This window comes from Amblyomma maculatum, chromosome 4 (genome assembly GCF_055883805.1).
Source record: "Amblyomma maculatum isolate TAMU_Amacu chromosome 4, ASM5588380v1, whole genome shotgun sequence".
NCBI classification, from domain to species: Eukaryota; Metazoa; Arthropoda; class Arachnida; order Ixodida; family Ixodidae; genus Amblyomma; species Amblyomma maculatum.
In genome coordinates this window covers 121,368,595-121,385,924 of record NC_139347.1, presented here as the reverse complement: position 1 = coordinate 121,385,924, position 17,330 = coordinate 121,368,595, and the positions used below count along the sequence as shown (strand labels likewise).

The window sequence follows — 17,330 nt, the reverse complement described above, 5'->3', positions numbered from 1 at the left end:
TTCCACGCATAAGAGATAAAGAAAACATGGCTTCGAAAATGTTTTGCAGCGTGTATGGCATTAGTATTGTGGTCAGGCTCCGAGAGGTCTGTTACTGAAATAAAAGAACTCAATAGGCGGTGGAGAGGAAGAGAAATGAGGGCACATTTTCTAGAATAACTAAAATTTCACAGTAATTGATGTTTTACTAAGTGACGCAAGAAGTGTTTCAGCAGGAGAAAGAAACCAAAGACGCGAAAAAAAAAAGCATAGAGGGAGAAGGCAATTAAGCACTAGTACTGTGCGTCCTTGAATGGATTCCTTCATTGGGGTTAAAGACAGCATTTTAAGACGAACGCCTCTAATGGCTCATACTCGCGGCCATGACCCTGCTTGTCCGGCCGCGAGAAGTGTCACACTTCATCGGGAAATTTCGCGGAATACCGCAAGATTGTGACGTAATCATTTTATGACGTCATCGGCCATGACGGCCGAGATCGTGAAATGCACATCATAATTCTTTTCTTCCATGACGAGGATTCTAAATAAATAAATAAATCCTGCACTACCGGAAATCGAACCTCTATCCCTTGCATCCCCAATTGAGCGCTTTATTGCCGGTCAACAAAGCACACATATCGCAAAACTAACATCATAGCTCTCCTTGTCTATCGTGAGGAAGATAGTGAATAAATAAATAAATCATATCTCCACCGGGAATCGAACCACCATTCCTTGGATCCAAGCCGAGCGCCTTAACCGCTGCGCCACGCCCCGGATTTTTTTTTTTCTGACATGGTATTTATTACACAGAAAGGGTTATGTACACAGACTATTTACAATTCCTTCAGCCATTGCTGAGATGCACAACAGAAGACACAACTTTTTAAAAGGCAGGCAAAGATAAGCACCGTGTCACCCGCGGAAACCAATCAGGTTGAGTCATTTTCATCATAAGTGTCCTTCAGTTGCAGCATCATTCTGCTAAAATGGAGTCTAGGTGGAACAACAGGTCCAGCGTTAGCCTCGAACATGCATGTCTTCCACAAGCTATGAAGTCCAATAAGAAAAAAACTTGTCATATGGTTCGTAATCAGATTGTGTAACAGCAAGATACCGCACACTGTACGAATTTAGAACAAAGTCTTTCTTTAGAGTTCTTTGCAGCACATCCCAAAAAGGAATTGCGTCTTTGCAATTAATGAAACAGTGCTCAATTGTTTTGGGCACATCACACAGACGACAGTTTACAGAAGATACAAAAATATTTTTTCTATGGAGCCATGTTTTAACAGGTAGAGCTTCGGTGTGTAGTTTAAAGAAAAATGTTTTCGTGCAAGGAGAAATCTGCATTTTGCGCACCCTTTTTAACACATCGTGACCCTTAAAGCCAAAGTATAAAGAACGATACAGTGGTGGCGGAAAAAGCATTGCTACCAAATCCTTGTATAGTATCTTGCGCGAAACAGAATATAAGTACTCATTCGAGAATCGTACTGTCAAAAAACGCACCGAAGCATAAACGTCCTGCATAAATCCTAGTAACTGCGGGCGATCAGTAAAATCTGAAGAAACCACTAAGTCGGGAAGCAGATTCATGAAATTAACTTGTAGGAATGCTCTAATAATCGGATGTGAACAATCACGGAAAAAGAAGAAACGGGTAACTAACTGCCTTACATACAGATTTACTAAGCCGAGCCCCCCTGCACAAACAGGTCTGAATAGGTTATCACGCCGAATCGGTTCAAAATTGGATGACCAAATAAACGTCGCAAATATTCGGTGAAAACGCTGAATGTAATGTCTAGCACAGTGGAGGACCTGAAGCCCATAATAAAGTTTTGTCGCCAAAAACATGTTGCAGGCCTGAGCCCGACCGAATATTGAAAGCCGATAGGGGACAAATGTATTAGCATAACGCTGGACTACTGGAACGCGCTCTTTCCAGTAATTTGAACTTGATTAAATGCATGCAGTGGAACGCCTAGATATTTAGGGGGCACACATGACCATTCAATTCCTGCATATAGGGGTGGTGTTGAGCCCCACGAACCAAACCAAAGGCCGGAACTCTTGGAGTGATTCATCTGAGCACCAGAAACAACACCAAATTCTTCTATGCTGGATATAACTTTTTCTATGCTTGGTTTGTCAGTGCAGAAAAACGCAAGATCATCCGCATATGCAAGCACTTTAACCTCATTTCCAAGGAGAGGGAAGCCATGGATACTACTGTTATGTAAAACACTCTGACAAAGTGGTTCCAAGTAAAGAGCAAAAAGCAGTGGAGACATCGGATAGCCTTGCTTCACAGAAGAGTTGATTGGTATGGGGCTTGATAGGTGGCCATTTACAATTAGGCGAGTCGAACAATTTCTATAGCAAAGTTGCACCCCCGTCAGTACTACAGAAACAACGTTCGCTCGTTCCAGAAGAGAAAACAGGAAAGAATGACGAACTCGATCAAATGCTTTTGCGAGGTCGACCTGCAGTAAAGCAACCTGATCATGAGAGCAGGAGCACGATTCGAGGACTGTGCGCGCAATATGTACATTACTTTGTATGGCTCGGCCCCTCAAGCCGCACGTCTGGTGAGGGCCAATGAGAACCGACATTGCGAACTGTAGGCGATTTGATAAAATTTTGGCGAAAATCTTGTAATCTACATTTGCCAGTGTGATTGGTCTATAGCCTTCCACTGAGCGTAATTTTTCTTCATCAGTACTCTTTGGAATTAGGACTGTGTGGCATTTTGTAAAAGTCTCGGGAATTCGGGCTTCTAGATCAAAACTTATCGCGAAGACATCTAGCAGGATAGGAGCAAGAACAGTTTTAAAAGCTTTGTAAAATTCAGAGGAAATGCCATCAGGACCAGGCGTATTTGAGAGAGGTAACTGATCAATTGCCACTTCTACCTCTTGCTGTGTGAACGAGCTACTGATTACAGAAAAATCATCTTCTGATAAAGGGGTCGCCAGGGATGTGAAACGCGAGATGTTAGAATTTCTTACCGGAGGAGTGGCACTAAACAACATCGAGTAATAATCCACGAATGCGGACGTAACCTCATTCGTACTCGTAACCAATGTGCCATTACGCATAATTCCCGGAATCAGCTTTGCAGTCGCATGATGGCGTTCGTCAAGCAAAGCTTGCCGCGTCGGCCGTTCGCAGTGCAAAGCACGCTTGACACGAGATCGAATTAAGGCACCCCTGTATCGTTCCGCATCATGCCTTTGTAACTCACTTTTGACACTAGCAATTTCGTCCGTATATGCTCTAGGGGATTCACATTCTAGCTCATACAGGCTACACAAGTTTTTGTTGAGTGTCTCCTCCTGATGTTTCCTGTAGAAAGATTTAATTGAGCCAAGTTCAATTGCAATCGCACGTACTTCCTGCTTGAACATTTCCCAAGCGGCAAACAATGGTAGATTTCTGGAAAAACATGATTGGAGCTGTGAGCGCACACGAATGATAAATTCTTGGTCATTTACCAGCGATGAGTTTAACTTCCAAAGTTTTCACTGCGGCCTAAACTTTGAATAGTCATTGCCACCGAGCCGGGCTACTACCATGCTATGATCAGAAAACGAAACCGGTATAGTTTCGCAAACAAGCCAGCGGGAAACTAATGTACAAGATGCATAGATCCGGTCTAGACGAACGTGAGAATGCCCCTGAACGTGGGTGAATGATCTAAAAGCACGGCAGGACGCCCCTGTATCAACCAGTCCTGCATCTTCTGTAACACGGAACAAAAGTTCCCCACTCCTGTCACTGCTTGCGTCTGGACTAGAACGATCTATGGGGTTGCAAACACAGTTGAAGTCACCCATTAGCACAAGATGTCGGTCACAGTCAAGTAAGCTGGCTATGTGTTCAAAAAAACTTATGCGCTGTGTCAAAGTATTAAAAGCATAAACATTAATTATCCGCCATGGCTTCCTAAAGAGTAGAAGATCGCAACATATCAACCGACCCTCGGCGTCGATATTATAAGTTAGGCCAGCACAAGGCAGCGTCTTTCGCAGAAACAGAAAACAACCTGCCGACAAGCCCACAGCATGCGCAACAATGACATTAAAATCTGCCAAAAAGGGCTGTAGCGCCCTCTCGGTTTCCTCCTCTCTCTCTATCTTCGTCTCTTGGACTGGCACAATATCTAGACGCCTGCTGTGCAAAAGTCGGCGAAGTTGCATCTGTCTCTGGCGAGACCTAAGACCCCGTACATTGAGAGTTGCAAGCACTATCTCTTCAGAGACCGCCACGGTGACAGCACACAGTTTTGCCTACAATTCCATTTGCCTCTCGGAAGACGGCGAAGCCGCCTCCGAACCACCGCCAGGCCTCCTCGACCGCGAAAGCCGGCACTTCCCTTTGTGCTCGACGCTCGACCGCGACGACGATGCTTGTTGCCAGCTTGATCGTCCTCCTCACTGGACTCGGAGGCACATGATGCACGGCGTTTCAAGACTGGCTCGTCGGCAGCCGCGAGCCCGTCAGCCACAGGAACTTGGCCCTGGTCTGGACGTTGTTGCACAGCAACGGCCACAGGGGTCACAATATCCGCGGTGACATTCGCTGGGTGCTCGGGAACGATTGGTGGATCTTCTGCGGTTGGCTTCTTGTTCGAAGCTTGACACGACATCTCGTCCAAGGCCTGAGATGCTGAGTTGTTCTCATTACCCTCGGACGCATGAGCAGTATTTTGTTCCTCAGTATCCTGTGGAGTAGCACTTGAGGACTCGGCCACAACGCCAACAGGAAGGTCGCCAGACTCATCAATTATCTCAGACGCGTCCATGATGTGCTCCCGTAATGCTTCGTCAGCAGGCCGGACTCGGTGCCGAAGCTTGTCCGCGTATGTAACCACACACTCCTCCGCTGTGTGGCCGAAACGCCGGCAATCTTCGCAACGCGGCGTACGGCAGTGCCGACGAATGTGTCCTACACGGTTGCAGCGGAGACAGAGAGGTGGTCGGCCAGGTATCAAAACGAGGCTCTGCACTCCACACACAGTTAGCTGATGTGGAACGTCACCAAGGCTAACCCCCACGGCAAGAGTCAGAGTCACATCTCGGCTGAGCGTCTTCATCTGTTCCATATCGGCAACTTTCCAGTTTTCCCTCGAAATCGAGGTGACTTTGCCATAAGCTTGTAGAGCTTCACAAATAAAGGAGTCATCCAAGCGTTCAGGCAGCCAGATAAGTTTCGCCTTTATCTCCTTCGGTTCTGGATACACAACAACACAGCGACGGTTCTTAACCAATAAATCTCCACATGAGACTAGTTTTGCTTTAGAGTGCGCCGATTTACATGTAACCATCTAGACATGCGACATTTGAAATTGTCCGATGGAGCTTATTTCTTCCAAATCCACCACGTTCCGAAGGACGTCTCTGAAGTCTTGGGCACGGTAGGGGCGACCGGCGAGGTCAGCATGCAGAAAAACAGAATCGACGACAAGCTTACCAGTTGGGAAACGGGGAAGGACAACACGGTAATCATTACTGCTGGCGTTAACCTGAACAGTACCTCGGCCTGAGGCCGATTGAACCTTTGTAGCGGAGAGCATCGTGAAACGCTACCCGCGCCACTCGCGCCACGCCCCGGATCATGAAACGCACAACATATTTCTCCTTGTCTATCGCGAGCTTTTTTTCTTTATTGCAGCATAAACAGACATTCTAAAAACAACAAGCACACTTTGGCTCTTGTTCCTTTACTAAAAGCGCTTGAGATTAGCCAACTCGTCTAACACAGAACACTATGATGGTGGCTCTTTTTGAGGCTTGAAAACTTCTCGAACATATATGAGAATCTCAATAAAGTTAACTCCTACAGGTCGAATATCAACGTCAGCGTGGTGTACATCCATACGCGTTTTCCACATGGCTTGTAATCTCCAGGCCATAAACATGTCATATGGCATGCTCCTATTGTCATCCACGGGCAGTAAACGGATTTCATATGGCTTTATGGGCAGTTCTTTCTTTAAAGTACGCTTTAGGATTTCTCAGCAAAAAACGGCATTGCAAACATCGAGAAAAGCACAATCGGCTGTTTCTGGCTTCCGACAAAGAAGACAGTTTACTATCCAATGAACAAAAATTATTTTATCTTGGAGCCAAGGTTTGACGGGGAGCTATGAAGCTGAAAAAAGAATGATTTGACAGAGGTTCGAACAGACATCATTTTAACTCTTTTCGAAACGTTATTAGCGGCGTCCACAAAATATCTCGAGCGATAGATAGGCGTTGGCAACATGCTATCAAGAAGATCCCTTTAGAGCTGCTTTCTGGAAATAGTACACAGATACTCCCATCAAAAGTGCACCCTTAGTATATTGAAGGCGTCAACCACTTCACGGAGGTAACCCCTTAGTCAAGTCCTTTAACGCTGTTCTATGAGATGACAAAATCAGGTAGGTGTTCACAGAGCCTGACTTATTGCACTGTACTTAAGAGTACGTCATTCTAGTCTCTTGAAAAGAAAAAAAAACGCGACACAATCTGCCCCAAAAGCAAATGAACGAGGCCACGACAGCCAGTGTTTAGCGGCCGAAACAAGTTTGTGCGGCTCGTTCGCTCCCAGGTTGACCCCCCCCCCCCCCCCCCACAAAGACAGCGAAAACCCTGTGTCATTTTTGCGCATGCATTCTCGCCTAGCCTGAAGTAAGTACACACTTTGGCCACGAGAAACATGTGTCAAACCGTTGCACGAGCAAACGTGGGCAAATTTTTGCCACCTCATTTTAAAGCTTTCTCACGCAGTCTTTGGGATAATAGTGACAATGAAACTGATGCTGCAGTTAGTGATAATGGCATTGATGACAGTAGCTATGATAATGACGATGTATTTAGTTGATAATGATAATTAAAGCAAACGTGATGCGCCGTGTGCACCAGCAACGTCTTTCGCAGTTCTTCAGTGTAGATTCCACAGTGCTCTCTGAATTTTTTATGTTGGAGTAGTAAGAATGAGCGATTGCGACACGCTTTGGGTGGTTTCATCCTCTATGCTGGCTCACCGAGCACCTTTTCCTTTTCTCCGCGAGTGTTCTGTTCTCCGCGCATCCAAGCGCGCCCAAGCGCTCAAAATTGACTGCGCTTAGCGCTGCGTGATCCTGCACAGTGAATACATTTAGCACGTATGGCAAGCATGTCCTTTTCCGTGTATGTTAAGTGATTCTTCCAGAGTTGAACTTCTGGTCTGGTGCTGGGCTTCAACAGCCGTGAAGGCACACATTCTCAAGACATGAAAAAAATAAAAATATAGGCTAATTATAAAAATATACACTAAATCAAGCGAAAGGTGCGTGCGTGCGTGCGTGCGCGTGCGTGCATGTCGTTAATAGCCCTGTTCTCCTAAACTTCGGCGTAGACGTTGTAAGCAACAAATCACGAGTGCGACTCCAGCAGTGGGAGCTGACGTGGCCTGGCCCTGTTAGGCCGACGGGTTGCATCGCGTCGCGCGACTACTGTAGCCTCTGTAACGCGACCACACCATTCTATAGCTGAGTTGAAAGGAGCTGACAACTCTGGCAACTACTTTCCGATAGGAGATTGTGACGGTAGTCAACTGGTTAGGGATTCAACAAGTATCAAATTGCACGTACGTGAACGAATACCCTCAAGAGCAGCCAACAGAAGGCAGCGCTAACGATGTGTCGCCACACTATTCAGCTTTCATTTCATAGCGCTGTACCGGCTCCTGTAGTATGAGCCGATATTTTTCATTAAGGGCCGGAGTCGAAGCGTATTTAACGCATAACGTAGAACATAGTGATGCGTTCATTTCGCTAAGATAGCTTAGGCTCATTTCGGTGCTCTTCCGATACAAAGTATATTCCGCTAAGAGACAATGTCTGATGTTTATACCCATTTGCGGCTTCGTCAGCCTTGCGTTGGTGTCGAGTAATGCACTCGGCCGACCCAAGATGCTAGCATTTTGAAGCGCTATTAGAATCCCGTGAAGCTTCACGACCCACTGGTGCGAAACACCTCTAAAGCGCGAAAAGCATACATAACAGCCCCAGCAAGCACATAATAACGTCATTATAGGCAAGTAGTCCAAGGTTTCTTCGAAGCTAGTTTATGGCGGTGTAGTGAGAGCTACAAGCATTGAGAGCGCTGGAGAATTCGCGCGCATTCACAATGGCTGTATTAAAGTGAGTCCGCTTCCTTCCTGTTACATTTAAAATATTTTTCTTTTAAATCTAAATACTTTAAATTAACGTCCCCACGTCATAATGCTGTGCAGGAACAGATGTGACACGTCCTCGTGGGGATTGTGCTAACTACTTTTGGCACACGTTTTGGCATGTGCAGGTTTTGCATACCTAACAACCGACTACGCAAAACAGGTTAAACCACAATGGAAAGCACAAAGTAGCGTTCGTGCAAACATTATTTCCTCGTTTTCCTTGCGCAGTCACCCACGGGCGCATTTGTTATTTGGTCTGCACGGTACGACGCCTCGTTTTGTTTTTTTTCCTGCGTCTCGCTCTTCTGTGGGCTTTATTAGCGCGGCACCACCAGCCAATTCGTAAATCGCGTGTGAGGCTTTAGCTGACTGGGAAAAAGTGCTTGAGCGCATGGCCTCCCACTCTTCAACACGGGCATCAATGTTTTATTCGGAGCCAACACAAAAAAATTAGAAATAAAAATAAACATTCAAAGTAAATTCTCTGTCGCACATCGCAAATAGCGTGACGATTGGCAAAATGTATTGGCAGTTTCCACTAATGGCAAAGGAGAGGTGGAATGTTCTTATTCTAAGCAATGCTCAGCGACACTCACGAGTTTTGCGAGGACAGTTGCACGAAAACTTTTCTGTTCGCACTCACTGCTATGTTGCCTCGTTCTGCGTTTTTTCGTCCACACAATTTTTTCGCGATCCTGTGCTATAAGATACCAATTCCTAATAGTGTAATAAAGTGTAAAGAGAGGGTAATACGAACCCATCTTCTGTTTGCCTTTTTTCTTTTGAAGCAACCGTGCCTAGCACTTTTTGTTTGTTCGTAAGAATTAGATGCGTGCAATTAAAGGAATGTCCCTCTGATACAATCCTTTCACGCATTTTATTCAGTTCTCACATCTATCAGTGCAAGTTCATGACTCAAGGCAATAGCGGTGTAAGAAAATAAGCGTAAAATAGAATTCGAAATATAATTAACCCCCATCCTACCACTCAGCTACCACTGCGCCGTAGATAATATACTACCACACAAGCATACATGCATGCCGTATACATATACAGTAACGACTGCCACCACTGAGACATTTATGCACAAAACTCTTCGTGCTCGAAATTTGCCTGCCATTCTCGTGTGCTCAATGGCATTTGGCAGCTGGTGACGCCTTTCATTTGCGTATGTTCAGGCAAATCAACTCTTTAGAAGTATTCGCTAAATGCGAGGAAAGAAATTCGCAATTATGGTGTTGCAAGCATTCCGATAATTTAGGGTGATGCAACAGAGCTAAGGTGGTACTGATCCGCAGTTAAGCAGTGCGAAAAGACAGGACAACGCGGCAAACACGCAAAAAAGCACCGGCAGAGTCTACCGTGCACGAAAGGCTAAACAGCGCTGCGCTTTCCGTGTTGCACGGATTTTCTGCGCTGTCAGACCATGAGACATTCCACTTCAGAGCGTGCATACTTCTGCCCAAGAAGAGGGCTTTGTCAGGCTGGTTGGTTCATGTTGAACGGAACGAAGAAACAGCGCTAACGGACGGGACGAGTAGGAAGACGAGACGGACAACTGCGCTGACTAACAACCAAATTGTTTATTGCTAAAAACAGGAGCAATATAAAGCAGCGAGTCAAAGCACAGGTTAAAAACAATTGCGGCACAACCATGGTCGTGCCATGCACACGGGAGCTATCAAAACCGTCCTTGATTCGGATAGGTAAGCTCTTGTACCACCGACGATTGGCTGACACATTTTCCCCCTAATTAGTGCATGTGAAAAGCATCTGATGTGAGTCGTGTCAATGCACGTGAAAGATCCCCAGTTGATCCAACTGACTCCGGAACCCTCCACTACGGCAGCGCTCTCACTCTTGCCGCTTTCACTCCTGTCCCTTTCACTCCCTTGCTTTACGGCGCGGTTAAGGTGTCCACTGAGTAAGTGTGAGACCTTGTGGCCTTTCACTTTCTTTGAACAAATTAATATTGTTGTTGGCTCTAATAATGTCCTAATTAAACCACATCAACCAATTGGTGACGTGCACACCTTTCCGCGACGCCCTATCCTATGGTAACATTTTGTGCGATATACCAACTGGTTCGTCTATTACAGTGCCGACAATGTCATGCCCGCGCGAAACCCGTCTATATAGCTATACAATGCTTACGCACTAAAAACGAAATCTGCGTTCAGAGGAGCCCCGCCGGGGTGGTGCAGTGGTAAGACGCCCGACTACTGTGCCGGAGCTCCCGGGTTCGAACCCGACCGCGGCGGCTGCGTTTCGATGGAGGCGAAACGAAGTGGCGTCCGTGTGCTGTGCGATGTCAGCGCACGTTAAAGATCCCCAGGTGGTCGAAATTACTCCGTAGCCCTCCACTACGGCTCCTCTTTCTCATTTTCCACTTTCATTCCCACCTTCCTCCCTTCCCTTACGGCGCGGTTCGGGTGTCCACAGATCAAGTGTGACAGTTACTGCGCCTTTCCCTTCCTGTGAACCAATTTATTTAACTTAACTTTCAGAGGAAGGCGAGTGTGAAAGTGAGAGGAAGAGGAGCCGTAGTAGGGGCTACGGAGTAATTTAGGCCACCTGAAAGCCTTTAAGGTGCACGGACGTCTTGCCCCGCCAGGGTGGCGCAGTGGTAAGACGCCCGACCACTGTGCCGGAGTTCCCGGGTTCGAACCCGACCTCGGCGGCTGCGTTTCGATGGAGGCGAAACGAAGTGGCGTCCGTGTGCTGTGCGATGTCAGCGCACGTTAAAGATCCCCAGGTGGTCGAAATTACTCCGTAGCCCTCCACTACAGCTCCCCTTTCTCTCTTTCCACTTTCACTCCCACCTTCCTCCCTTCCCTTACGGCGCGGTTCGGGTGTCCACAGAGCAAGTGTGACAGTTACCGCGCCTTTCCCTTCCTGTGAACCAATTTAACTTTAACGGACGTCGCCAGCATTGAACGCCTCTCAATTTCGCCTCCATCGAAATGCAGCAGCCAGCAGTCGGGTTCGAACCCGGTACTCCAGTTGAGGAGCAGAGCGTCTTAACGAATGAGGCACCGTGGTGGGTACTATCACTTCCCATTTGCATTTTCTGCCCACACTTCCTGCTAATGCTATTCATGAGGCAAGTAAGAAAACTTTTGGCTTCCGCTGGTGTGCGTTCTTTTTTTTTTTTTTTCTGAGATGCAACAACTTGGGGCGTTCCGAACAAAGAACAGAATCAGATTATTTGCAAAGCTTCATCCATTCAGCTATTGCGGCAGAAGTCGTCCATGCACTCACCTTGGGAGCGTCTCGGTGCTGTATGGGCAGAGGACACTGGCCGTGGCCGCCAAAACCTCCGAGTTGCGGCGGTGCCGGATGGCTGGAGTTAGTTGCTTCCGGGGAGTGCGCGGTGTCGTTTCCGAGGCTGCGGCTAAGGTCTGACGGGGCGATGAAAAGCGGCCCTTGTTCAGGCACCGACGCCGTCTGGTTTACCATAGCGACCAAGGCGACGCTAAGCGAGAAGCGCAGTGCGTACGCCAGCAGCAAGCCGCTAAAGAGGAACGCCGTCAACACGAAGCGGCAGGGCACTGCGACGAAAGAGAAGGAGTCATTCAGATTTCTGCGATCCCCAAGAAACGCAAGAAAGAAGAAAGCACTGCAAGTTTACAGCGTTCTCGATTGCAAACGCCAAATAGCCGCAGGGACACCATGCTCACTTCTGGGACTCACAAGGCAAATGCAAGGTGTGTTGTAAAATGAAGGTGGGCATAAGCTTGCAGGTAAAGTTGCCCTCGTCGCTTAGCATTGGTGGAGACTTATTGATAAAGATATACTGGGCCAAAAACGATGCCTTTTGCTTTTGGGAAGAACCTTACTGCTGCCAGATCTTGCTGATGTAAGTGAATGAGCCAGCCCAAACATCTGCCTTAATAAGTTTTATAGATAATTTCGAGCAATTAAAAGAAAAAATTAGAAGGTTTCAACGCTTCTGAACAGAATATTGAGTGAAAGCAATATCTGCGGGTGACCGAGCATTCTCCTAATTCTTCTTCTTTCCTAGCCCGCACATAAAACCCCGCTTGAACCAAGCCGTATGAATGTGCTTTAGTGGCCTAGAGGGGTAACGAAATGCCAAGGTCCTGGCAGGCTGATTCTAACATAAGCGTCCCATGTGAAACGAGAGACCCAAGTTGGCAGCTCCTGCCAGCTTGGGGTCGTCTACGGGGGTCGTATAAAGGTGAAAGGTCAATGGTGGTCACCGCCGTTCCACGCTGAAGGCTCAAACTGCGAGCAGTATTGCTTTCGCAATAAAACTAAATGTGTTGCATGGTGGCACCTGCCACCATTCTGTTTGAAAGAAGAGGGACGCTCCTGAGATCCGCACACCCGTTTTGCCGCAATCTGCACGCGTGGCGCGTCAATTAGAGCGGGCCCGTGACCGTGCGCAGAGTCATCGCTGGTTCTGCCGGAATCAGCGCATGCAGTCTTCACGCGCGTAGCGGGGGCGTGTCCCTCACGACGTGCGTTTTCAGAGGGAATAAACGCGGAAAGAACTTCGCGTCGGCAGCCACAGTTCGTAAAAAAGCACGCACATTTATTGCGCTAAACATTTCGACGAAACTTCCTGCCTGCTAGTATTTGATAACTAGAGTAAACAGTCACACATCTCCAACCAAAACTTCTGATTTTGAAAAGTCCCGACATTTGGAAGCCGGCTCGGTTCCATCGTGGATCAAGTTTTTATCCGAAAGCATTTCTTGGCTCATGAGAGGCGCGGGCAATATTTCTGGACAGAGGTTTGAGAGCACTATATTATCGCCTGCAACACACTCTATCTTGCTCTGCAGTAAATGAGGTAAACATTTTCCCTTCCAACAACTTCCCCAGTTAACTGCTGTGTTGCGCACCGAGCATCGTCGTCTCCATGATTTCCATCTGCGCTGATCCTTCATTTATCCTACCCCGCACCTCCACCAAGTGAAATAGGTTTTACTGAGGGTTCAACAGGGAATATAGCCCTCAGTAAGCTGCATGGCGAACAGCAGAGGAACAGTCCGTCTAGGCACAAACCAGCAAGCTCGAGCAGCGCAGCGGCACTTCTTTGTTCTCTTCCTCGTGTTTCGTGACATCCGCTATTCGTTCACCACACTATGTAAATACGCTATTACACATAGGCCCTCTGGCCGAGTGCGGCCGCGGTTTGTTATAGTGTCGTAGGAATCCACCAGGCGGAGTGAGAGGAGTCGCAATGCTTTCGCATTACTGCACCTAAACAGACTGAAGTGCACCCTGAATTTTCCCCCTCACCTTTAAGTAAACAATAGAGCACAGCATTCTAAACGGTTGTAAAAGGACAGGGAGACAGTGTAAACCGTAGTCCGGCATGCGAGGAAGGCTACTGTGATCTCTTTTTCGTACCGAGAAATTTCGGATATTTTCTGAGGAAGCAATTTAGAGGGTAATATATTAGGGCCATTTGTTTAACCTACACCAGCTACACTATAGTGTAGGAAATCTGCTATACCTACCATGAATGTTTGCTTCACTGGTGAAGCTGGTGTATATTAAAAAAAATGGCCCTTTTATGTATTGATAACTTTGCAATAACAATAAATAAATCAGGAGATCCCCGCTCAGCATTCTTATAGCTTAGCGATTAATTTTCACAAGTGCTTGTCTTTGGTTTTTTTTTTTTTTTTGTCGCAACCTTATTCGCTCATTGTAGATGCAGAACAAATATCAGAAAGAAATTGTTACGAATCCAGAACTTCGGCCATTGCTGTCAATCTGCTCGTAAAATTCTCCATGTGCCTCATAATCATTTAAGTAGGCACTGAGCGGAGTTGCCAGTTTGCGATTCACCGCGTTTTGCCTTTACAGGTTTTGCACTGTTCTAAAACGTGCTTCGAAAATACACTTGAGTACTAACTTTCATTATGGAAGCCGATTGAAACGGCACGCCTCTGTTGGAAGGCCACTGAAACAGAACTGTGGATACGGGTATCGACGGGCTGCCTGAAGGATGGACGCGTTTAGAGGGCGCACTTTAGTGGCATTTTTCGTGTACCTTTCAGAGCGAGACTACGGCTATCCAATTCCGTAGCAAAAATGAAAAAGAAAAATGTTTTGTTTCACCGAAAACTCAATCATTCAAACTACACACCCGGTTCGGACTGTATGGCAGAAAATTACCGTTGTTTAACAGAAAAAGAAGCACGTAAGGAACTTGAGCATTGAAAAACTTCGTTGCCATAGTCCACGCTTTTTGTCAACGGGCCGAGCAGGGATCGCGAGCAACGCACTCTGCTCTACATGATTGATTGATTGATTGATTGATTGATTGATTGATTGATTGATTGATTGATTGATTGATTGATTGATTGATTGATTGATTAAAACTTTATTTTCCACCGATTTAGGAGGCCCCCTACTCCCCGCTCCTGGCACGCAGGCCTGAGGAACGGGGGCTGGAACCTCCGCGACTAAGGACTGGCGAATATACAATTCGACATATGACGTCAACAGATGGCTGTCTGACCGAAAATAGAGCGAATAATAAAAATGTTACTAGGGCAAAATTTGTCGTTACTGTTCACTCCAGTTGTAGGTAAAGTATCAAAAGCCCAACGAAAGGATGAAGCATAGTTTAAAAGATCCGACCAAGATCAGTCGGAAGGAACACAGCACTCAAGGTGGCAGTCGTAGTATCCTTGTGCCTAACAAAACGAAATCCTTTCGGCAAACGGCTTGGACGAACGCTTAAAACCGAGACGCACTTTAGACAGGTTGCGGTGGACACTAAAAAGGCGCGCCGCACACTACACCTGCAGATGTTGTAAAACTTGAAAATAGAATGCAAATGCACTGGACATGAACTGAGGTCGATCTGAACGCGGTTTTGCCTTAGTGCTGCAATTTTCCTGTATCGACCAAACCAGCTCGCTCTTTAGAGTGGGCCATGAGCCTTATACGGTATGCTTCGCTGCGGCCTTGTTTTCGCTTTCCGCGACTAGTAACCATCGTCACTACACCGCTTGGTTGTCGCAGTCAGCATGACGGGGTGTGCATGCGCTACGGTGGACCACCTCAGCGGAAAACAGCTGCTCTCAACTCCACGGCGCCACCGCGGCGGGGCTCAGATCAGTGTTTAATGGTACGCGGAAATTATTATTGATATTTGCGCAATATCACAATTTTTCATTACATTTGGGGATTAGGGTGGAGTGAAGCTTCAGAAAATCGTTTGGGTGAATTCGTTTCAGAATAGTCGTAATCAAAGGTATTGCTTTGAAACGTAGTCATCTCAGTGAACGCAGTTCAATTCAGTTTGCGATCAAGCTTAAAATTTCAATACAATTTTGCCAAGTTATGCTTACATTATTAAATTGTTGGACCCTTGTGTACCTCTTTCTCGAAATAATCTGGATACACCGCGCTATTAAAGTCTGTGTTAGAGTAGAAACATTTATGTTTATTAACCACGACTACAGGCATTCGCTATAAGCAAAAAAGAAATGACTTGTAATGTTTTACCTTCTTGGTTTAATGTTGTGCAGCCCTCGCATCGGCAACCACGCTCCGAGATCGATCATGCACGTTGTCCGCGTGAAGCCGTATTTCACGCGATAATGTGCAATATGCGCTTGTACCGGCTATTTCTCATGCTCAGCCTCAGCTAATTTTTTTGAAAGGGGAGTAACGCAGCCTGGTGTTTTTATGTGGCGCCCGAGAGAAAAGGACGTTGAAGGGATTTCGCACCCTGTCGGCGGAACGCTGCTTGCTTATAAAGCCTCGCCTGCCTTTTTCTACATAATAACCCCTCCTCCACCCACCCTCCTCTGTATTTTAGGGATAATATATAAATGCCCACCGGCATTAACTTTTGTTTGTCTAAATCCTTGTCAGTTCCGAGAAAATTGCACAACAACCAACTTACACCCTATACAAATTTACATACATGGCAATTACTCGCAGCAGCGAAACCAAACCACGTTCAAAAACGCCATAGAAAGGCGGCGAATGAGAGGGAAAATGTAAAACCAAAACGTAAGGTTCATACTTCTAAACCAGATTTCTCGCATCAAAACGAATGAGGGTGCACTTACAATTGGGACACCGCTATACACTGATAGCCAGGCAACGCCTTCCACTAGCAGCGTCGGCACTATTGGAATTCCAACGTAAAGCCGTCGACCGTCAAAGCCTCGGATCGATGAGCCCTGCCTAGCAACCAATTTTCTTGCTTATCAGACAAGAAACACATTACTTGCATGGACTGCGGCAAGCTTTGTATGTCCAGGAACATGCGACGTGCGGAGTGTGCTGAGGATTAATTTATTTATCGTCCACTATAGCAAAAGGGTTCATACGGTGAATAGGTATCGTCCACATTGCGAGGGGCGCCAAGAGGCACCATTCTAAGCCCAACATTCCAACTGTCGGAGATAGCACTGCCGAGACAACGGAACGTGTCACCGTTTCGAGGGAAGTTCCGAACAGCCATCTCAATGCCCGCCTTCGACGGTGCAGACAGACGTTAAGGGGATTGTTCTGAATACCCGACCGGCTGACTTCCCGAACTCGCTGAAAGGCAATGGACATTACATTATACATGGCGAGCGTCGAAGTAGTATAGAGGGCGTCCAAAAACGACACCATAAAGGAGAGAGCTGCCTCTCGACGCCGCTTCCTCTTTCGAAGCCTTTGTCTCTCCGGTCCCCCTAGAAGGCGCAGCAGTGAATGGGTGCGTCGTAATGGCCGGGGTCAACGGGGCCCCGGCGACCGTCGCTGAACGCTCCTGGGGCCCTTCTCTTGGGGAGGAGGCTAGACGACCCACATTCCCGGCCGGCCCTGGTCCGGTCGTTCTCGAAGCACGACGCACCAGGAACGAGGAATCGCGCCAGAAGGAGGGCCATTTTTCTAATTGCGACTGTTCGTCCTCGGACACGACGCCGCTGGGAGGTGCCTGCCCGGCCCCGAATTTGCGCCCGAAGAGGCCACTTTTCGCCGCCGCGCGGTCGCCGTGCTGGTGAATCGCGCACGCTTAACCTTCCATGGCGAGCTACATTTCACACGGAACACTGATAACGCGCTTCTTTCCCGCTTCCGTCCTGAAGCACACTCGGATTACCTGGAGCAAGTTGAGGAGCTAACAACGAAACGCTTTAATCGCTTTC

At 47.1% G+C, this 17,330-nt stretch overlaps 1 protein-coding gene across 1 annotated transcript in view; it reads right to left on the bottom strand.

Moving 5' to 3' along the window:
* The window catches only part of LOC146192260 (sialin-like), a 70,098-nt gene that overhangs the window by 45,275 nt on the left and 7,493 nt on the right, over positions 1 to 17,330 (bottom strand). Inside the window, exon 2 of the mRNA XM_084602416.1 lies at positions 11,452 to 11,741. Coding sequence (XP_084458542.1) covers positions 11,452 to 11,741 — 290 coding nt within the window. The remainder of the gene's footprint in view (positions 1 to 11,451; positions 11,742 to 17,330) is intronic.